At 43.6% G+C, this 22006-nt stretch overlaps 1 protein-coding gene across 3 annotated transcripts in view; it reads right to left on the reverse strand.

The window, feature by feature from the left end:
* Nucleotides 1-22006, reverse strand: part of LOC146812816 (protein mono-ADP-ribosyltransferase TIPARP-like) — a 280445-nt gene that overhangs the window by 114138 nt on the left and 144301 nt on the right. For all 3 annotated transcript variants that reach the window (XM_085619925.1, XM_085619924.1, XM_085619926.1), the window contains exons 4-5: nucleotides 8798-8966; nucleotides 1570-1757 (exon numbers count right to left, since the gene is read on the reverse strand). In XM_085619925.1, the coding sequence (XP_085476051.1) occupies nucleotides 1570-1757; nucleotides 8798-8966 (357 nt within the window). The remainder of the gene's footprint in view (nucleotides 1-1569; nucleotides 1758-8797; nucleotides 8967-22006) is intronic.

The raw sequence follows: 22006 nt of genomic DNA on the forward strand, positions 1-22006 counted from the left end.
CATCTCAGACTGCAATACAGAAAACGAGCGTATGCATCAGAGAATTCAGGTGTAGAATTTTCTAATTTTTAATAGTTGAAGCTAGATAGCCACAGTCAATAGCAGTGACACAGATAGCAGAGAAGTAATATTATGTGTTTGTACGTCTCTATCTCACTATTCTGAAGGTTCAGTTAGTAGAGTAGCCCATCTGATAACCCAAGCTGTTGAGAATCGGTGAGGTAAATGTCCTATTTGGGGAAGATTCAAATGACCTTTCCCGAAGCAGGCTATTCATTGTCCCCATCTGCTTCTGTGGAAGAAGAGAAAGGGACAAATACAGGCATAATATTATATGAATGCTTATGAACTGAACTGGAAAGTGCAGACATCATGATTCCTGGTACAAACTGCTAGAGAGGAATCAAAACAGGACTTTTATTAAAGGACAGTCAACCTATCTACAAGAGAGGCCAGGCTTAGGAATGGTTCTTTCCACATCTTCAATGGTGTACCGCCATGTCAAATCTCTGGGTAGGTTGATACTGTCAGGATCCCTCCACTTCCTCAGCAAAACATCATGAACATGCTAATAAAATGGTAATGTCAGAAAATGAGCCTGATTGAATTGACAAAGAGCAGGATCAGAGAATGAGCCGATGCCTCAATCACTTGAAAACCCATAACCTCATGTATTCTTCTCAGAATCCCAGAAAGGAGCTCTCTGTCAATATATTTGCCCTTCTTATCCGTCACAGCCACTTCTTCAACCCATCCTCTGACACAGAAGGCTCAAGAGGTGAGCTCTGGTTAGTATCCATCCTGCAGAAAGGCAGAAATAAGCCCTGCAAACACATGGTAAAATCTAGCATCAGTTCAATGCCAGGCTTCGCTCTGATGCACCCTTAACCTCCTGGACTAGTAGAGGGAGTGCAGGAGATTGAAAAGGGAAGAGTCCTCTAAATGGCACCTCCAGCAAGCAGAATATTTACACATTTCAAATAGCTCACTGTTAAAGTATTAGCGTATGATAACAGCTACTTGTTGCCCCTTCCTTGGTAGCATGGCTTCTGTTACAAAGAGACTTCCTCCATGACAGACAAAAGAGGATTAAGTATTGTTCTTCTGAAAGTAAGAGAGGGGCTCAGAAAAAATACCCAATATTCCAGCTAAAACCTCACTTATTCCTAGAAGCCCTTTTCTTCCTCCCACAACCTCACGTAGCATGCCCTCAGAGCCCATGATAGGAAGTGGCGGATAATGACGCGTAAAGATGGAGGCCCAAGCCAGGTAGAGGACCCATCAAATGCCAAGTCCTCGTCGCAGTCATAGATAGGAAGAAAAACCCAGGAAGAATGACAACAGACAGCAGGCTGGGCTAGGTTTACACTCTAGCATTCTTCTGAGTTTTATTACTGTCTCGAGATGGGACCACCGCATGAGTAATAACAGCTTCTAAGACGAGGGACGTGGGGCTAATGAAAGAAAAGGAAGACAGGGGCCAGCTAGAAAAAAGGACTTAAAGAAAATATGTTTTATTTCTTTTATTTGTCGTCAAACAGGTTAACTTTGTCCCTGTTGGTTGCTCACCTTAAATAGGGGGCCATGCTCTCGTAGGAACGGTATATGGGCCGGCGCCTCACCTTACGCCTGAAGCCTGTTTTCACGTTGCGCTGCATAAGACTCTTCAAACATACACAGTAAAGGCGGCTGTAGATCTCAAAGGCATGGGTCCAGGCCCCCAGCTCAAAAGCTAGGTTCAGCTGCTCAGAGAGGGACTGCGGACAGAAATTAGAAAACCGGTGTATAAATAAGCAGGAGAAGATACTTAAAGGCATCATTCACACTGGAGAACCATATACTGCAGGCAGAATTTAGCCATATGCCACGGCAGCCAGCCAGGCATGTGATCCAAGTCAAAGTGTGTGAGAGTACCATGTCACCACATGAGGTCAACAGGAGCATTACAGAGGTTGACACAAAAAGGGATTCAACACAACCAGGACAGCTTAGTTTTCAAATGTGTGTTAAGCGGTGGGCATTTGTATGGGATAGTGAGAATGTTTTCTTTTTTTTTTTTAAAAGACAGAACATTAAAATTTTATTAGACGAATTTAAATAAGTGATTTTCTTGTCTTTTCTTTCCAGAATGTCTCTTTACTGCAAAAATATGTTACTTAGATTTGTAACAAATCATCTGTTGAGAAGGTACAGAATAGAAATTTCATGGAAGCTCCAGAAGCATTACACAGAAAACGATGCAGTAGGGTAAGTAGATTTTATGTCCCAAGGTACAGCCTGCGGAGGTAACGACAGCTCATCCCTGGCCAGCTGTAAATGAACTGCCTGTTCTGAAACTTTGGACTTACGAGTGGAACATGGAACGCACTAAGCACAATGCTCCATAATCCAGACATGAGACCAAAGCTCATTACAACAACATTCTAATCTAGATAAGGTGTTAAGTAACCACACATTGAAGCAAATTAATTACTAGTAATTAATAGTAAGTTATCACCAACTGCAGACACCAAAAATATTCTCTAGACTCTTATACATCTGTGTGTTTTTGAATGTGCATGTTACATGAACTGTTAGAACTCTATCCCTACTGACAGACACAGGACTCGTTTTCATGCCAACTCTCAATCGAGGTAGGTCAGTGTGTGCATCTCCCATCGTAGTATCTTTTCTTATTCTGCACTCTCCTCACGAGAAAGTCATTTACCTGCTAACACAACTATCTAAAGTTTATGTCACTTGTATTCTCCTCTGACTGACTATGGGAAGAAAAAGGTTGAGGAAATTTAGGGAGTGCTAGCATTATATGCTCAAGTTCCTGGGAGGCGACAATCGTGATTTTAGAAGATAGTATAGGACTGATATTGTACAGCCCTGATGAAGAGGTAGCACACTATGAAAACACGCGTTGGCGGTGACTCATGAATGGGCATAATCCTGGAATGATAAAATACCACTGGCAAAGATCTCTGCTCCCCTGTCCTATGATCTTTGAGGATTGATTTTCTTTGCTGTAAGGATCAAGTCATTTACGGACACAGTTGCTTTAACTGAGTCTGATGAGTTTTTGTAGTGACAACTTCCCTGTGATTCTAATGAATTCTTTTAGATAATTGAACTAATGTTAAATGATGAGCTTAATACCAAAGTAAACAAGGTTTTTAAGGAAAACAAATAGTATTTTGTATAAAAATAAAGTGAGGGACAGAAATATTTAATGTTCTGACTATTTGATAAACATAGCAATTGCTCCCCACAAATTATGTTTAATGATTTAATGTGGAGGCCAAATGGGTTACTGGCACAGTTAACGGTAGCAGCGCAAGGCCTCCAATATTGGGCAACCCTCTTAGTTTTTTTTGTAATATTAAACAAGATAGCTTCAGAGCACACTGTAGAGCTTATAACCAGGGAAGACAGAACGATCATGATGATCAATACACTGGCACAAGCTGATCTGTCCTCAGAACATTCTAGTTTCCTCCTAGACCTCTCTTTAACTTGTCCAGAAATGCAATTGGCAAATCAAATACAAGAGTTCCTTGCTATATTACTGCTCCTGGTTATGTTACTTTTGGTTCCTATAACTGACAAAAATGACTTTTTGTGAAACTAAATGTCACATGCAAATTTGTTGAGGCGGGATCTGATCTGTACAGTCTTCTGATTGAGTGTTTCGCAAGATTCCATACTAATGAAAATGATGATTTAGTTTTATTGTTTGAATCCGATAAATTGTTAAATGTACAACACAAATGTAAGAATCCTTGAACAAGTTGCTTTAACAAGTTTCTTCTACTTTGCGGTCTGAACTTGCAAATGATGTGAGGTGTAATCTTTGTATTGACAACATAATGATGAGGGAGAACACCAAGTGAAAACTACCCTGTAACCCACAAGACCCTTTAACGTCTGAAGGTACAAACTGGGATTCATTTAGTTATTGCAGATTTAATCAAGCAAGAAGCCTAGGCCCACTGTGAGTATCTGTAACATTTCCACTGATGAAAAAGGCAAGGAAAGACATGTACCGCTTGCCAAAGACCTCCTGGAGATCATGCTTACCTTAACTTCCAATTGGTACCCAACCCCACTATTATCCTTTCATATATCTCAGCCGCTGCGTGGTTGTTCACGGTTGTGGACCAGTACTCCACTTCCTTTTCCATCCCAATACACGGGGAAAGCCACCGCCTCTTTGCTTTCTAGTTCAGCAGACTCCCACATGGGTTTATCAACTTCACATCTTCTTAAAAGCTTTAAAATGAGATCTCCACACCCCGATCTTTCCCCAAGGAGTCTACATACGTCCTGTGTGTTGCAGATATGCTATTTGCTTCTGCCACCTTAGAAAAAAGCAAGGTTGACTCCCTGTAATTGCTCACTGAATAGGCAAAGAAGGGGCACACGACTTCCAAAAAGAAATCACAATTTGTGTCTACCCCACATGTGATATTTAAGTCATGATATTTTGGCTGGGGAGAGCCATTTGTCGGTTGACCGGATTGAAGCAATCTGTAAACTGCCTCACCTCCTGACCACCTCCAAGGCACACACCTTTTTGGGGATTGGCGGATATTGTACACAATGAATTAGGGGATTTGCTACCATGGTATGACCACTTCAAGCGTTTGTCAAAAAGGACACCCCGGAACCCTTGTATAGCCAGGAGGAGCCTGAGGAGGTGGAACAAGTCTTCATGCATGTAAAAAAAGCACCTACTTCTGCGCCTGCACTGGGGCTACTGAAGTAAACCTTTCACGTTTTGTTGTGATGAACGAAAGGGGTTTTGTCATGATTTCATCGAGGGTCATACTGGGTAGGAGACATAAGTGCAAGCCGGTTTGTAATTGTGGTGAGATTATCAAAACGACAGAGAAGGATTTGAGGCCGTGGACTACCAGCTGTTGGTGCACAGCCAACACACAGAGGGTCAAGAACCTACAGTTCCAGGTCGGGACCAGTAGAGGGGCGAAGCACCTCCTGGTAACAATGAAAAGGCCAAAAACTAGCAAGATGGGGCATGACAACTTTTCACTTGCTGCTCTCGCTTAATTTGTCACCGTATGGAGTTTCCTCCACATTTGTGGTTTTGCTCCTTTACCTCTTTCATGTTTTCCCTCGTTCCCGTTTGTCTTAATCCTTTTTCTGCCAAATCCCTGTGCTTTATGATCCTTAGTCGATTTGGTTCCACTGCTACAGCTGCTTTGCCCGACTGTCTTCTGGGCGGTCCTGTGCCTCCCCTTGTTTCCGGAGGCCTTCGTGGCTCTTTACTGCTATCGTCCCTGAAGAACCCAGTGAGTCCCACTGCCTTCTTGTGTGATCCTTGTAAATTTATTGAATGTCACCTTGCCACTTTTTCTTACAGGGCCCCTAACCCCAGACTTTGAGATAACTTATTACAATCCCATCCACTATGGACATGCAGAGGTGTTCTCCTCTGAAGAGTCCTCGCGTGTGTGGTGTGTTTCACTCTTGTATTCCATTAACCCTGTACTAGGCTGTCGCTGCTCCAGACTGACTGAAGAAGTGGTTTTACTTCGCCACCTTTCTTAAAGTCTAAACAGGAATATTGGTGGATTATTGTCTGAGTCCAGATCCTCACTTGCCCTCGTAGGTACAGGCGCATTCGTAACTGGTACACCCTTGGAAAAGAGTATTACTTATTATTCCTCTATTCTTGACCACGGGACTACAAGGCTTCTGTCTTGCCTGTACTCTGTTGCCAGTGTAGTGCAACTGTAGAAGTATCCACACTCACTGCAGCCACTCCACATTCCGTATCTGCTCGTCTACTCACTACAAAGAAGCAACACCTATCTACTGCCTGATTGACCAGATAAGAAATGTTTAGTTCAGTTTATTTACCTTGCTTTCGGTTGATAAAAACCATCACAAATTGCATAATCAATCAGTATGAAACCAAATACAATTAATAACCTTTATGGAAATAAGAAATAATTTGAAAAATATTGTTGCTGTCAGCTTCTCACAGCACCCTGACTTGTCCTGCTTTGAACCCAGCCACTTTGATGCCCACCTTTCAGGAGCATGAGCCCTATGAATTCATGTGAGCCAGAAAACATCTGTAACTAACCTTGCATTGTGTCTGATGCATCAATACCCCACAGCAAATCAATTTATTTTGAAGATGGTTCAAGTCTCAAATATAATGCAGGACACCAAGTAGCGGCACATCATGTGTGTACCCTAGATAAACTTGTTGAAAGTTGACATTTACCCCAAGTTTACTCTGCCCAAGTGGCTATACATGTTGCCCTTAGCTATGCCTGTGTACTGGGAGCCATGCCTGTGCACTGGGGACACACATCTTTCATGGTGTTTACTGACTTCAAGTATCCTTTTGGAGTGGCTCATGATTTGGGGGTTTTATGTGGATGCAAGAAAGGTTCCTAACTTCTGCAAGGACCTTCCATGACATGTATGTTCAAAATCTATTAGAAGCATTTATGTTAGCCTTTCAAATTGTGGGTGTCAAATGTGCTGCTCATCAATGTTTGCAAGATGAGGTATCATAGGGAAATGCCATAGCAGATCAAGCTGCTAAGAAAGCTGCTCTGTCTTCTGAAGATGAAATCATAATGTACATAATACAAACTGATGTATTTCTTGTTTCTCTTCTCAAGGACCTGTCTGTGTTACAGGAACGGGCACCGGACACTGTAATACAGACCTGGATTAAGCAGAAATGTAAAAGGGACTCCAATGGTGTGTGGAGAGACAGCAACCGGGGAGTGTAACCCTAAAATATTTATTCTCCAGCATGCATCTCCTGTATCATGGTACTGCCCTTATCGGATGGAATGGTATGAACCTTTCTTGCCTTCAATTTCCCAAATGTATTGTCACGCTTGTGCTATATGTCAAGGCAACATTATTAGGAAAAGAATCATGACCACCCCGCGGACATCCACTTCCTGGGGGCCCTTGTCCGTTTGCAGATTGACTTTATTCAGATGCCTATATACAGCTCCTACGTGTGACTGAATGTATGTTTTCAGGGTGGGTGGAGGTTTACCCCTGCAATCAAGCAGACAGTATCCAAGAAGTTGTTGAAATAATTCATCCCCTAGTTTGGAGTTCCTCAAAGGTTTTGCTAGTGACAGGGTTTCTCACTTCATTTATTTCATAGTCCAATATGTGTTTTCAAAGCTCTAGGAATCAGACAAAATTTTTACTCTCTCTATCACACAGAATTCCCATGAAAGGTAAGGAATAAGGTAGCTAAAATATGTTCAGAGACCCAAATTAAATAGCCCAATGCCATGCACTTGGCCCTCTGGCCAATCTGAGCCATTCCCTTCCAAAGAACTAGATTGAGCTCCTATGAAATATTAACGTGCTGACCAATGATGCTCCCTTCCAATGCTCCTACTTCATCTGTAATTCTAAACTTTGATTTGAATGGTGACATGGTCTTGCAATATTGTAGGCAACTGAGTCACTATTTCTGGAAAAATCAATCTCATCTTCAAGCTCTCCTGGATGACTGCTCTACGACTTGGAACCTGGAAGATGGTTTTCATGAAGGTTCATTAACAAAAGTCAGCTGTTCAACCCTGCCGGAAGGGCCCCTACTAAATGATGCTCCTCTCCAATACTGCTGTGAAGTGCTATGGAATTCCCATGGGGTGCATACTGCTCATTTCAAATGAACACCTGCACCTCCTGACCCCACGCTTCTCCAGCCCCAGCCTATCCATCTGCCTCCAGACCAACTCCAGTAAACCAACAAGCTCCAAGGTGACAAGGAGAGGGCCCAGTATCTGCGACTCCACAGCCTCAGTTTTCTCAGGATGCCACTCCTTCCACCGCTTCATCTGCGGTGACCAGTTGGGCACCCGTTACTAGATCCCACTGTGGGTCTGACCATCAATCTTTGCTGCAAGCCTAATCGTTTGTTAATCTATGTGGGACCTCCTTGTAATAAGGAGTGGCATTTGTATCAAAGGTAACTGCACACTGCCCTTTTTCCAACAGAGAAGCTGCAACTCGCTTTACAAAGCAAACACTTACCTGAACTTGCTGGAAGGATACAGGCAGGGCTTGAATCTTTCTTCACACTCCATCTGCACTCACTTGGCCACTAATGCGCAAGGAGCTGTACCCATGATTCCTGTTTCTCTCAGTGAAAAGTTACCTGTCTTGATCTGTTCTTCCATATATAGCACCTCGATGAACGTGACAATGCAATTATTGAAATCACCCTCTACAGTGGTGACCTCCAAATCCCCAAATAATTACTCCTGCCTTCATTCACCTTGCCGGCACTGCTCATAGCATTGCCTGCGAGACTAGTAATGGCAAAGTTCTTGTGGAGTATAGTGAGAGCATCATCACCCTCAGTACTATACCTCACTATGGTCCATCATATTCCTTTTGATTCCCTTAAGGAGTACTGTACTACAGCAGCAAGCACCACAAGAAGTATTGAGTGTACTATGTCTGTGATCATCAAGCCTTTGCATAGTTGCTCCAAGACTGATCTGGAACTTGCAACCCCATCTTTGGGGTCTAAGCCACTTCCAATAATAGCCACAAATGCACTATGGCCCAGGCATTGGCCTTTTATCTCACCAAACAAAGTGAAGTCTCTATATTTTCCCAATCACATTGCATCAGACCCTTGCGGGTGAGTAGTGCGCTATACAAGTATCAATTTACATTTACATGCCTTTTCCCCCCAAAATGTATAGCTGCCGTTTCACTGAGGATTGCTGACACCCAACCTATTGATACCGGTTTATTCATCCAAATCCAGTTTACGTTAAGTTACCTCTTCATAGTCTTTCCATTGACCAAGCTCCATCCAGTAGAACCGCCATTGTGTTGGGAAATAGGGATTAATACTAGGGTCACTGCTGTTGCAGAGCCGTCGGGCAAGGTCATACTTCTCAAGGGTAAGTGAAAGATACCGCAGATTCATCTGGGATGAGCTGCCATCACTATAAGTGAGAAATAAAAAGCAGACATCAGTGCAGATCAGAAGGAACTTATCTCCAAAATACAGGACTTTTACAAAGTCTATCATTTCATCCCCGTTACACCATCCTAGTGGACAGTCCTTGGCCATAGTTAGTGTATTTATCAAGTATACCTAGAAAGCATTCTGCTCCAGCGGTGAGGGTTTGATGCCACGGCGCACTAGTTGCTTTTCAAATGGTACATGGAACGAACGATGGTGCTCACTCTTCGTGGTTCACCGCAAATAACCACCCTTTTACAAAATATTCTTGTGAGAGGAGGAGCGCCAATGTTTTGGTTAAGTAACTCTTCAAGACAAAAAAGTTCTTCGAGTAATCAGTCCTCAAACAATGAAGTTCAGGTTTCTTCTTTATTTGGAATTCCAACACCAATTCATAAGAAGTATAATCCAGTAGATTTAGAACAACCAAAATTTCAATTAAATTCACAGTCTAAACATTTTTTTATATCAGCCGATGAGTTTCGTCCTAAACGGACATCATCAGGGCTGAAATAAAACAAACAAAAAGTATATCAACAAATGAAAACAATGTGTACAAATTAATACTCAACTAACCCATTAAAAGTTGGACTATTGTATCCTGCCTATATCCATTCTACAATACCAACTAGTAAGATGGAGAATCTTAATACATTATCCAATCTCAAGCTAATATAACAATTCAAGATTCAATGCACTCTTTAGTGCTCAAATGAGACAACAGACGAAAAAATATACAAACTATTTATCTGTGTACCCAGGACCGCTTGTCCAAATTATATAGGTGCACACTACAAATATTGGTATCCTGTGGGGTTAATTTGCCCTAAAAGAAAACAATTTAGATCAAATAATTTTTCCTGCCTATGATACTATACGTCACTTTATAGTCTGAGTTTAAAAACGCATGGCTATCCCGTTTCCTGAAATTGGTTGCCCTATTTATAACCAAATGTTTCACTCACCAGAGTTTGTGTTTTGTTTGCTAAAAAAGCACTCTGTTCCTTTGATACGCATCATCTGCAGTGGTATTCTGGAGAAGCCAGAACAATAATCATTAGATTCTAAACTGATGTATTCAGCATTGAGTGTAAAATAATAAGTGGTGCTTTACTCACCAATCATTCAATTCCAATTTCTCTTAGTAGGTCCTTTAGTCCTTCTCTTAGTTTTAATCCAAAGACTGAAATTTAAGTACAATATTTATAAAAGGTATCCTGCCATTTGTGCCAATTACAACGCTCCCTAAATTAAATAATAGAAAACCGTGTCTGTTTCAAAATGGCACTCACCACTAATTCATGTGTGGCGTGTGTGGTCTTCCTCAGCGTGGCCCGATAAATCCTGCCGCTGAAACACATCATCGAAACCTTGCCTTAAAACGATTCATTCGACCAATAATGTGCCTCTTTTTAAATTGCACCAATCAGTGATGCATATTTCAAGACTGCAGTTCATTAATCCTGAGGCTGCCTCTCTGGTCCGCTATTCCGTTACAACCAATCATGACGCTTTTTAAAGCAATGTGAGGCAGCCGGTGTCGTATTTAACGCTGCTGCTCCATAAGTTAACCACGCACCAATAAACATCCACGTTAGTCCCCTAAACCAATCAGGGAACAGAAACTGTGTTTGTGCCGTACGTATCTTCGTACTATATAAAAAGCATAATTTGCTACTACATCGTGCGTGTTGGTTCCAATATCATAGTAACAACCAATCAGCATGCGCGGGGTAGGAGTAAGAGTATATTCACATAACAACATGAGGTTTTATTTTAACGGGACGAGTGCAGCAAAGAATATGGTTTAATATTGTCAAATTACTTTCTTTTGAACGTTCCTTTGGCCAGAGAGATATTTTAGGTAGAAAATGTTCTCATGATCACGAATTGTTGATCACTTTTTCATATGTGGAGATGACAATGCAATTCAGAATAAATCATGGCTGTTCTCCTATTGGCTATAGGGAAGCACAACACTTTCTACTGGCTCGCGTTGAATTAACGGAGCACTAGTGCATCACACTTTAAGTAAATGTTATATTCAACAATATTCGATTGATCTTTACCTAGGCAGAAAATACTAGCGGTTTGAGTGTAACAGTGAGAGCAAATTTATTGAAGCTAGCTTTATGATTTAAACAGGCGTTCGTGCAGTAAAGGATGTACATGATCTGTACAATTTAAGTTTTTTCGTTTGCGGAGAAGGCAGCGGACCGACAAGGGACCAGTGAATCAGTTCCCCCATTGGTTAAGGGGACGAATAGTGTAGGTCATTGATTGGAGAAAAACTCACCGAGCCTTAGTGTAATATATAATTAACCAGGCTTACTTTAATAACACTTGATTGATGTTTTCCGAGTTTTGGAGGAACTATGATATTGGAACTAACACGCACGATGTAGTAGCAAATTATGCTTTTTATATGGTACGAAGATATGTACGGCACAAACACAGTTTCTGTTCCCTGATTGGTTTAGGGACTAACGTGGATGTTTATTGGTGCGCGGTTAACTTATGGAGCAGCAGCGTTACATACAACACCGGCTGCCTCACATTGTTTTAAAAAGCGTCATGATTGGTTGGAACGGAATAGCGGACCAGAGAGGCAGTCTAAGGATTAATGAACTGCAGTCTTGAAACATGCATCACTGATTTGTGCAATTTAAAAAGAGGCACATTATTGGTCGAATGAATCATTTTAAGGCAAGGTTTCGATGATGTGTTTCATCAGCGGGATTTATGGGCCATGCTGAGGAAGAGCACACGCTACACATGAATTAGTGGCGAGTGCCATTTTGAAACAGACACGTTTTCTATTAGTTAATTTAGGGAAGGTTGTAATTGTCACAAATGGCAGGATACCTTTTATAAATATTGTACTTAATTTTCAGTCTTTGGATTAAAACTAAGAGAAGGACTAAAGGACTTACTAAGAGAAATTGGAATTGAATGATTGGTGAGCAAAGCACCACTTAGTATTTTTACACTCAATGCTGAATACATCAGTTTAGAATCTAATGATTATTATTCTGGCTTCTCCAGAATACCACTGCAGACGATACGTATCAAAGGAACACAGTGCTTTTTTAGCAAACTAAACACAAACTCTGGTGAGTGACTCTCAGTGAAGCATTTGGTTATAAATAGGGCAACCAATTTCAGGAAACAGGATAGCCATACATTTTTAAACTCATACTATAAAGTGACGTATAGTATCATAGGTAGGAACATTTCTTTTATCTAAATTGTTTTATTTTAGGGCAAATTAACCCCACAGGATACCAATATTTGTAGTGTGCACCTATATAATTTGGACAAGCGGTCCTGGGTACACAAATAAATAGTTTGTATATTTTTTCGTCTGTGGTCTCATTTGAGCACTAAAGAGCAAATTGAATCTTGAATTGTTATATTAGCTTGAGATTAGATAATGTATTAAGATTCTCCATCTTACTAGTTGGTATTGTAGAATGGATATAGGAAGGATACAGTAGACCAAATTATAATGGGTTAGTTGAGTTGCAATTTGCTTTCATTCGCTGATATACTTTTTGTTTGTTTTATTTCAGTCCTGATGATGTCCGTTTAGGACGAAACGCGTTGGCTGATATAAAAAAACGTTTAGACTGTGAATTTAATTGAAAATTTGGTTGTTCTAAATCTACTGGATTATACTTCTTATGAACTGGTGTTGGAAATCCAAATAAAGAAGAAACCTGAACTTCATTGTTTGAGGACTGATTACTCAAAGGACTTTTTTGTCTTGAAGAGTTACTTAACCAAAAGATTGGCGTTCCTACTCTAAGAAGAATACCTAGAAAGCATTCTGTCACCAACTCCTACAAGTGCAAGGTTTCCTTCTACAGCTTGCAGTCTGCCACACAGCTACTACTCCTTCCCTGTTCAGAATGCCCAAAAACTAGCATTAAGAAAACAACCAAAATCAGCATTCCCACATCATGCGCCACAGACAAATTTACTATACAACCGAGACCCCCAAACGCTATATACCTCTGCTACATCCGCTTCTCCTTACATCATCCTGAAAGCAACCAGACCTCCCTCCCACACCATCTAGCATTGAAGATTAGTCACCCAGGAATCCACATCTACTTGTCCTACATCATTCTCCCCCCCCCCAGCAAATGACATCCTTCCTATAACAACGGCACTGCTACACCATGCAATGGTCAGCATTAATATAGAACTCCTTATATGCAGATTGCCAGAGAAATAGAATGTTGGCTTGCATAAGTGTATACAATTGGGTAAATACTTCCAACAGAAAAATTATGCAATAATGTATACTGAGAATCCTACACAAGCTTCGCACCAAATTCTCTAATTATGTTCCAAGCACGGATGAGCAAAAAAGGACAGAGAGTGAAAAATCCATATTTTTTCATTTATGTGACATGGAAAAGGCATTAGTTAAAAAATAAAACAGGTTTGGTAAGAATTATTTTCTTGGGGGAGGAGCCAAGATGGCGACCGGAGCAGACGCTTGAGCGCCCGGCTCCGTCGGCCCGTGGCCTCGGACTACTATCCTGATGCCCATCCTCGCCGAATTTCGAGGTGCAACGTATGCGAAGACGCGCTGACCGCGCTGCCGCTTTCCCGGAGTCTCAGCCCGCCCGGATGCCCGAGTTGTGGGTGCTTTTGTCCTCTGCACTAAACCCCTGCGCCATTATGGCCTTTGCCGGCCCCCTGGAAGCTCCGCAGTTACCGGACCAGCTAGCGCTAACCTGAGCCCCGCGGTCCTGATCTCACCTCGCACCACGGATCGTTGCCGGATGAGCCCGGGGAGAGACGGCCGGACACCTTCTGCACCCTGTGCCTGACGGGCTGGAGCTGTGGGGTGGGCCCCGGTGCGGCGGGTCTCCTGCCCCGCTCTGAGGACCGCGCTGTGGGAGGCTGCTGACCCCCTTCACCTATTGCCTAGCCGGCGGCAAAGAGAACCTGCGAGAAGAGAAGCGACTGTCGGCCTTCCCTGCTGCGGCGTAGACCTGAGGGGAATTGACTCCTTGCCACGACCCCCCCCCTGGCCTTTGCAACGTACAGCGGCAAAACATGGCGTTGAGTGCCTGCTCGCGGCTGGGGGGTGATACTCCGGTCTCGCCCGCTGCCCACTTCGCCCTCCCTCTTCCGGACACCAGCTCCACAGTGCCGTCCCGGATTGCTGCCGATGTGGGGGCCCGGCTTCCGCTGACATGCGGCTCCGTTCTGGCTGTCCTGCGGGACTTTCAACTACAAATGTGCGCTGGCCTGCAGGCGCTGAGTGAGCGGTTTGACCCAATACTGTCGGCTGCGGGTCGTGAGCGCTTTGTTTGTCATCCACAGGGCGTGGGTCTCCCGGTGCTTTTGTCCTCTTGCGGGGACACAACGGCGGTGTATGATTGTGCTACACTGGTGCCTTCATCCGGCGTTCCCGGCACCCGGGATCCACCGCTCTCCACCTCAACTGCGGATACTTTGTCCCCCTGGTCATGGCTGCCTGCTTCATTGTTGCCTGCCTCACCGCGTCCGCAAGAGTATCCTGCTGAGCGACACCTAACGGCTTCGAGGAACCGTCCGCGGTGGCCTACTGCTTCCTTTTTGTGGAACTCCTGTTCTTTACTTGCCAGGTTTGGATTTTATGTGGTGCAAAGAGGGACCTCAATAGATGGTCGGCGGCCATTTCGTGATCCTACTTCACCATCTTCTCACAAGCGGCCATCTTGTCTTTGTCTGCTCGGGACACAGGGCCTTCATGTAGGGGCTGGTTTAATCCCAAGCCCGCGATCGGGCCAGGGCTAGATTGACTTCTATCGCCAGGGTTCATGGACGGGCTGGCCTGGGACTGGAACTGTATGTATGTTTTGTGCGCACTCGTCGCGACTTGTCTTCCTTCGCTTAAATTGTGGTGACATGGTATCTTCGCATGCAGTTTTTTGGCGTAGTGGGCTCTCAGTTTGTGGAGGCCATAACTGGCTGATGGTTTGGGGCGCTCTGGTGTCCCGTGGGCTCCTCCCCACCTTCTTTTCTGTTTTCTTAATTTCTTTACTCTATTCCTACTTTCTCTCTTGTCTATATTTCGGGTTCATTGGGCGACAGGCACTATGCCGGGGGGGGGGAAGGCCGTAGCCTCCGCATTGGTGTAGGGTGGGGGGGTAATACTCTGTTCTTAATTAGTTCTATGGGCCTTTTTCTTTTATGTCTCTGTGCTCTACTTGCCTCGATTCGGGGTCCGGGTGTGGGGTGGATCGAGTGGGGGCGGCTCTGGAGGGGTGCGTACTTGCTCATGTGACTATCCTGTTATATCTCTGCACCGCCTCACTGCTTGAGATTTTACTTCCATTGTTGTTTTTACTGATGTTGCTGCTCTCCCGTGTGGTGAAGCTATCTTGCGGACTCGAATCTCCTTTGTTCTTATCCTTCACTGACCTTTTTTTCCCTGATAAAATTATCTTAAAAACTTAAAATTAACCTTCACTTCTCCTTCCCCGGGTGTCAAAGATATCTCCAGTATGTAACTCATAACTCGTTGCTAATCTTGACCGTTGACGCACGGGGGATGTAATGTGGGTATCAGTGCTTTACTGTATCGTGGCCGGCCTGACGGTTGTAGGCCCGTATTTGTTCTTTTAAGATGCACGAATAAAGGTTTTTAAAAAAAAACAAAAAAAAAAAACAAAAAAGAATTATTTTCTTAACTCCCTGAAACATAATTGTACTTAATGTTCCAAAATTATGGAGTAACATTGCTCCATTTAAGAACTTTCTTTGGAACACTACCAACACCAAACACTTCTATATTGCCCCAAATATACTGCACCTCTTTGACCACTCAAAGCCAGTGAATGGAACCTGCATTCACTCACAGTTCCTACATCACCATTCAGAGCCAGCTCTTTCTCACCACCCCATGAAAACAACCAATATAATCCCATATATGTAGCACTACTTTACCATACTCCATTTCGTGTACACCAACAGCTGTATCCGGGGATTCATCACTGTATTACTCAACCAGCTCTTAAACACAATGGTTTGCAGCTAAGTCTCTCATACCATTTCCCACAGCTAGCTCTAGTACACCTTTACCTAACCCACTACAAAGGCAATTTCACCATTCCCCATAACCACGGCTCCTACACCATTCCCCAAAGTGGTGCACCTACAGCATTTCCCAAAGTTAGCATTTCTACATTACCCAAAGCAGCTGGTGCACCTACATTCGCTTCCCCCACCGCCAGTACCCCTACACCAGCCTCCTACAGCTCATAATCATACCATTCCCCACAGCCAGGGCTCCTAAAAACTGTCCTGGGCTCTCAAAATAAACGTCTCTAACAGGCCAACTGACCTTCGTTCAACCACCTGCCTCAAGCAATTCATCTTTTGGAACTCTACTAACATGCTGAAGCCCACTATAATTGCCAACCGCTTCTGAAAGAAAAAATAAGTCGACTGACACAAAAATACTGTCCAGTCTATCTCCAACCTCCTCTTTCTGAAAAGAATCTTGTAAAAGGAAACCACAAATATCCTTCAAATATATATGGAATTGAAACATCTTCTTTAGCGCCACCAACCTGTACTGCAACTTGCAAGGGGAACCAAAACTTTGCAATCATGACAAGAGAACGTCTCCATTGCCTCAAACAGAAAAACAGCCCCGATTATCCCTGACCTGTGCGTGGAATACAATACCAACACCCATACACTATTCCAGCAATGGCTAAAACACAGGTGAGGAATCTATAGAAAAGCAGGGTAATGGGCGCTATCATCCCTGACCAGCTAGAGCCAACATTCAGAACCTGATCATTTGGATCACACAAATTGCCAGTGATGAACAGTGCTCCTCAAGGATCATCTCTCTGGTGTTTTCTTCTCAAGATTTATGTATGCCACCTGGTATACCTCAGTGAACATTTGCAGGTGAACTTCCATATGTACGCTGTTGATATGCAAATGCACTTCCATAAGGAAGACGGTAGATATAAACCAACTTCCTTCATTACATTGTGCTTGAACTGGAAGTTCCACAGGATGAAGGAGAGCTTTCTATTCACTGAATGGTGCCATGACAGAGAAGCTTGTTATTCTCGATCCCAAGCTGTTCTCACTTCTCCAGACTTGTTATTATTATTATTTTTAGATTTGAAGAGCGCGTAGCTGCCCTAGGGATTCCCAGCGCTAAGAGACAGGTTTGCAGACCGAGTCTAGTGGAGGATTAGAAATGCTGCAAAAACAGCCAGGTTTTTATTGATTTCTAGAATTCTAGTTCCTTGTCCAGGGTCCGACATTTCCTCGGAACGGAATTTCAGAATTTGGGAGCAAGGTGAGAGAAGGATCCCCCTACCCACCTCACTTTCTTGATGGATGTTGGTTTTAGAATTCCTTCTCCTCTCGACCTCAGGTTTCTATTTGGGACAGATGGGGATGCCAGATTTCTGATTTTTCTGGGGTCCTTGGTGTGTAGAGCTCTGGGCATTATAATTAATGCCTTAAACTTGATTCTGGCCTCCACCCGGAGCCAATGTAGCCCTTTAAGGTGCTTTTTGGCAGATTCCCGAGCTGGGGCCTTGCACAGTAGTCTGGCTGCTGCATTCTGGACCACCTGGAGTCTTTTGGTCACATATTTTGGGCACCCAGAAATAGCGAGTTTCCATAATCCAGGCGTAATGTGTCCAGGGAATGGACTACAGTCTTTCTAAGCTGTGTTGAGATACGATCTAGGATTTTCCGAATACTTCTAAGTAGTCCAAAACATGTACCAGCGACTTTCTTAGCTTGGGTCATCATTGAGAGGTCCTGTTCTAGCCAGGAGCCTAAATTCTTAATGTGGTCCTTAGGCATAGGTGGGCTACCTAGTCAGTCCGGCCAGCTTATGGATGGCCTAGGGACTGTCCTATTTCCGAGGAACTTTAGCTCAGTCTTGTCCCCATTTAGCTTTAAGCCGCATTTCATCATCTATTCCATGACTTTTTCCATGCAGGGTGATAACCTATCGGAATCCCTGTTAGTTTTAGGGTCTAAAGAGATCACCAGCTGCGTGTCATCGATATAGGACGTCATCGAGATATCAAAGTCGAGGGCAATCTGGGACAGTGGCTCCATGTACACATTTAACAGTGTGTGGCTCAGCGAGGTGCCCTGTGGCACCCCGCACTGTAATGACTTTATTTTCGACAGAGTGGTGTTTTCCTGGACTTGGGAATGTTCTTCCCTGCAGGAACGAGGTGAGCCATTGTAACATGTGGCTCGTACTCCGATGGTCGAGAGTCTGCTTCGCAAAGTGTGGTGGTCCACCGTGTCGAAAGCCGCACTCAGGTCCAGGAGGAGTAAGGCCGCCGAGTTTCCCTGAACCAATGTCGTTCTAAGTTCATCCACCACTGTCAAGACCATCAAACTGAACTGATGTGAGCCCTCACTCCGACATGCCTCAACTACTCTAACACAGTCTAAAATGATCTGCTGAAGAAATGCATTGCCAGACTCTAACAACCAAAGACCTGTCAAACAGAATCTGCCTCAATCTCCTTGAGCAGACCATATCAAACCGCCCTTAGAATAGCCCAGTAAATTCATAGACCAAATTCAAAGTATGGTACAAAGGTGTAGAATGATTGTAGAACCTGACCGCTTACAGCAAATCCATCGGAGGAGCGTATTCAAGATCTGATCACCAAATCAGCCAACAATCCTTCAAAAGGATGAGACACACAAGCAAATCTTTACACATGCAAGGCCAGAGACTCTTAAACTACCTTAATTCAAGCCTAAATATAGAATCCAACTACATCAGTTTTAGCAGGGGAGAGGGCGTGAGTGGGGCTGCCCTGCCGGAGCTAACTTTTCGCTTCAGGGACTACATCCTGACACAATGCTGTCCCTGAAAGCCAATCCCCCGGGACATAATGAATCAGTTGCACAACATCATGCCCACCCTTCACCCGGCAGGGGAAACAGTGTTTTGCTCCCACTGACAGGAGCCAAGAGGAAATGCTGCTGCTTGGCGGGAGCACAAAGGAAATGTAGCCAGCTCCAGCGTGACCCCAGGGGACAAGGGCTGTGTCAAGGGACCCACGGGGCCTTGGGATCCCAAGGAGGTTCCCAAAATGGACTAACTTGCATATGTCTTTGCTGATTTGTAATGCCCCACTCTGCGCAGGGACACCAGCAACATGTTTTCAGTGTTGTGGGGGCTGCAGTGAGTGCAGCAGCTTCCCAAATATTATTTATTACTAGTAATCCGATGTTTCCATGAACCTACAGAACGTGACCGCAGGAATGGGTAATGATGTTTCTAAGCATTCTTAGAGCTGGAGCGTTTACTCTTCAGCTGAGGGTGGCTGGGACTCTTTGTGGTCGTTCATAGGGCTGCATTATGTAGTCTAAGGTACGTAAAATAAAGACTGACACATACTTGGTGGTGCCTTGAATTCAAATGCTGAAAAAAAAATGCTTATTATAAATAATGAATACCTTTTAAATATGGTTTTGGATTCTATTGGTTTAAACATGTGATTTCTGTTTTAAGGTGGTGACTTCTTGATAAAGCCAATAAGTATGCCTTGTATAGGGTGTGGTCTACCCTTGATAAAGCCTATAGGCTTGCCTTCATATATTGATGTGGTGACCCCTTTACAAAGCAAATAGGCCTGCCTTTTATATATTGATGTGGTGACCCCCTTGAAAAATCTAGTAGACATGCTAATTTAAAATGACACCCCTTTATATTGTGATGTTGCATCTGGAATAGCCGAGGGGGGTGTTATTATCGAGTCATCACCTACTATGGGTCAAACGTGATTAGAGGGTTTCACTAAAGGTGTTTAAATGTACCAGGATTTAAACATTAGTAATTTGAGTAACAAAGGTAAACTTACACTTTTGTGTAAGTATACTCTTGCTGTAGTAACTTTACTACTTTTTTGGTATTCACAAACTACAAGTGCAATTTCGCTAGTAGTAAAATTACACTTGTGGTTTGTGAATATCAAAATGTAGTACATTTGCCCTAAGAGAGTCAAGTGCAACAATGGGGAACTTCAGTCCTAGGAAGGAGAGGACGTGGACTTTTTACTTGACTATCTTTTATTTAAAAACCCTTGAAATTCACTTAAAATAACAAAGGATAAAGTGACATTATAGTTAGGTGAGAATGACAGTTAAAGATAGAATTTTAAACTAAAAAAGCACTGAAATTCACCAGTTACAGCTTATTGAGCTAACTATAATGTGTACTGCTGCCATGCACTGCTTTTGACCTCACATACCAATTACATTTTCAGTGACATCAGTGATAACATCTAAAATGCTGTACTGTATAAACATTGAGAGTGCTTGCAGCAGAACCAGTATGCACAAGCAAAACCAACAAATGAAGAACCCAGCCACAGCATTGAAACAAAGGCAAGATATAGTAAGATTTTTTTTTTTAAATACATCTTTTTATTTGCATTTTAACCAACATTGACACCACTAACAAGTCACAGGTGATTATCCGCATTCCCGGGCGTCCCCCCACCCCTCCATCCATCATCCACAATGACAGCACTGTGAGCCTCCGCTCATCCAAATCCAGTCTCCTCCCACCATACATAAGTCCACTATACTCTTTTAGTCCCCAACAGCTCCCCATAGATCTAGGGCCTCTGGGCCACCCACCAGTAACTTGGAACATAGCCTTGGGTCGACAGACTCTCAGTGCATCAATCCGGTCCCAGACCTCCATCTAGGCCATAATACCTTCTCCACTTTCCCCACACTCTACGAAACTTTCGGGGACAGCCTCTTGCTCTATAGGTGACCCTCTCCGCCGCCATATACATATCCATCCCCCTCCTCCAATCCCCCAATTGGGGAGGCAGTGATGCTCCCCACCCTCGTGCCACGTAAGATATAGTAAGATTGAATATGGATGAGAAACAGTGAGGGGCAGATTCACTCAAATTGGGGGTACAACTATGCAGTAATTCTGGCCTGGGAGATGGGCAAGCGGGTGAACTGCTCTAGGTTTAAAAAAGCATTGAAAAGCCAATCGATCTTGCCTTTGAGACCTATTAGCAATACCAATTTCGCCAAAGCACTTTAAAAACCTGAAAGCATTGGAAAGCAACAACGGCAGTGTAGAGTGGGTGAATACCAAGCATCAATGGACGCAATGGAGGGAGGGTGAGAGGGCACTGTGCATCATCGGATGGAGGGTGGCCAGTCACTAAGTGGCAACGGAGGAAGCTTGCGCAGGCGGACACCACGCAACAGCAAGAACAACCTTTTTATAGAGTAGTAACAGTGGGGATTAGTCAACACTGAATAAGTAGCAAGGAGGTGCAGAGAAAGGAGTCCATAATTGCCACAGATCTGAGGGTAATGGTGGCCCTCATGACTTGATTAGTGGCTATTGAAGTGATGTTTCTTGAAATCATTCCTGAAAAGTAGACATGATGGGCACATCTGAAATGCAGGAGAAGTTTTGCTATCCAGTGGACGCGTAGGTGGGGAAGACTTATTTCTTGCAGTTCTTCATTTCCAATATGGCGATGTCCTGGATTCTTGTAATGCGATAACCCACCCTCAAGAGATTTTCAATGTATTTGCCTGGTGCAGGGTGAAGGCTGCACTGATTACCAATGCTATGTGAGTGTTAACCCATTAGCAGTGACGTACATACACATACTGTCTGTGCATTGGCCTCGCTGAGCTTGACAGGTTCGAACTGTTTATCTGTCTGCATTTAGCCCTTCTTGTACTGTTGTGTCTCTTTATGCATGCACTATCCAAAAGTCAAGCCTGTTGTCTTTCACAGCATACTTTTGGTAGAGTGAATGCTCTGCGAATGTATCTCAATCCGTACATACAGAACACCTGCTGTTCCAGTATCGGTGTCAACATACGTTCTACCAGTGCACCATGCGTGATCCACTGTACACTTAGGGAACTCAGAAGGGTTAGAGAGAAGGCAGCAGCAGAGTGCGACATAGGAGACCATAGGCTGAGCCTGCCAGATGGAGATCACAAGCTAAA

This window comes from Triturus cristatus, chromosome 7 (assembly GCF_964204655.1).
Source record: "Triturus cristatus chromosome 7, aTriCri1.1, whole genome shotgun sequence".
In the NCBI taxonomy this organism is placed as follows: domain Eukaryota; kingdom Metazoa; phylum Chordata; class Amphibia; order Caudata; family Salamandridae; genus Triturus; species Triturus cristatus.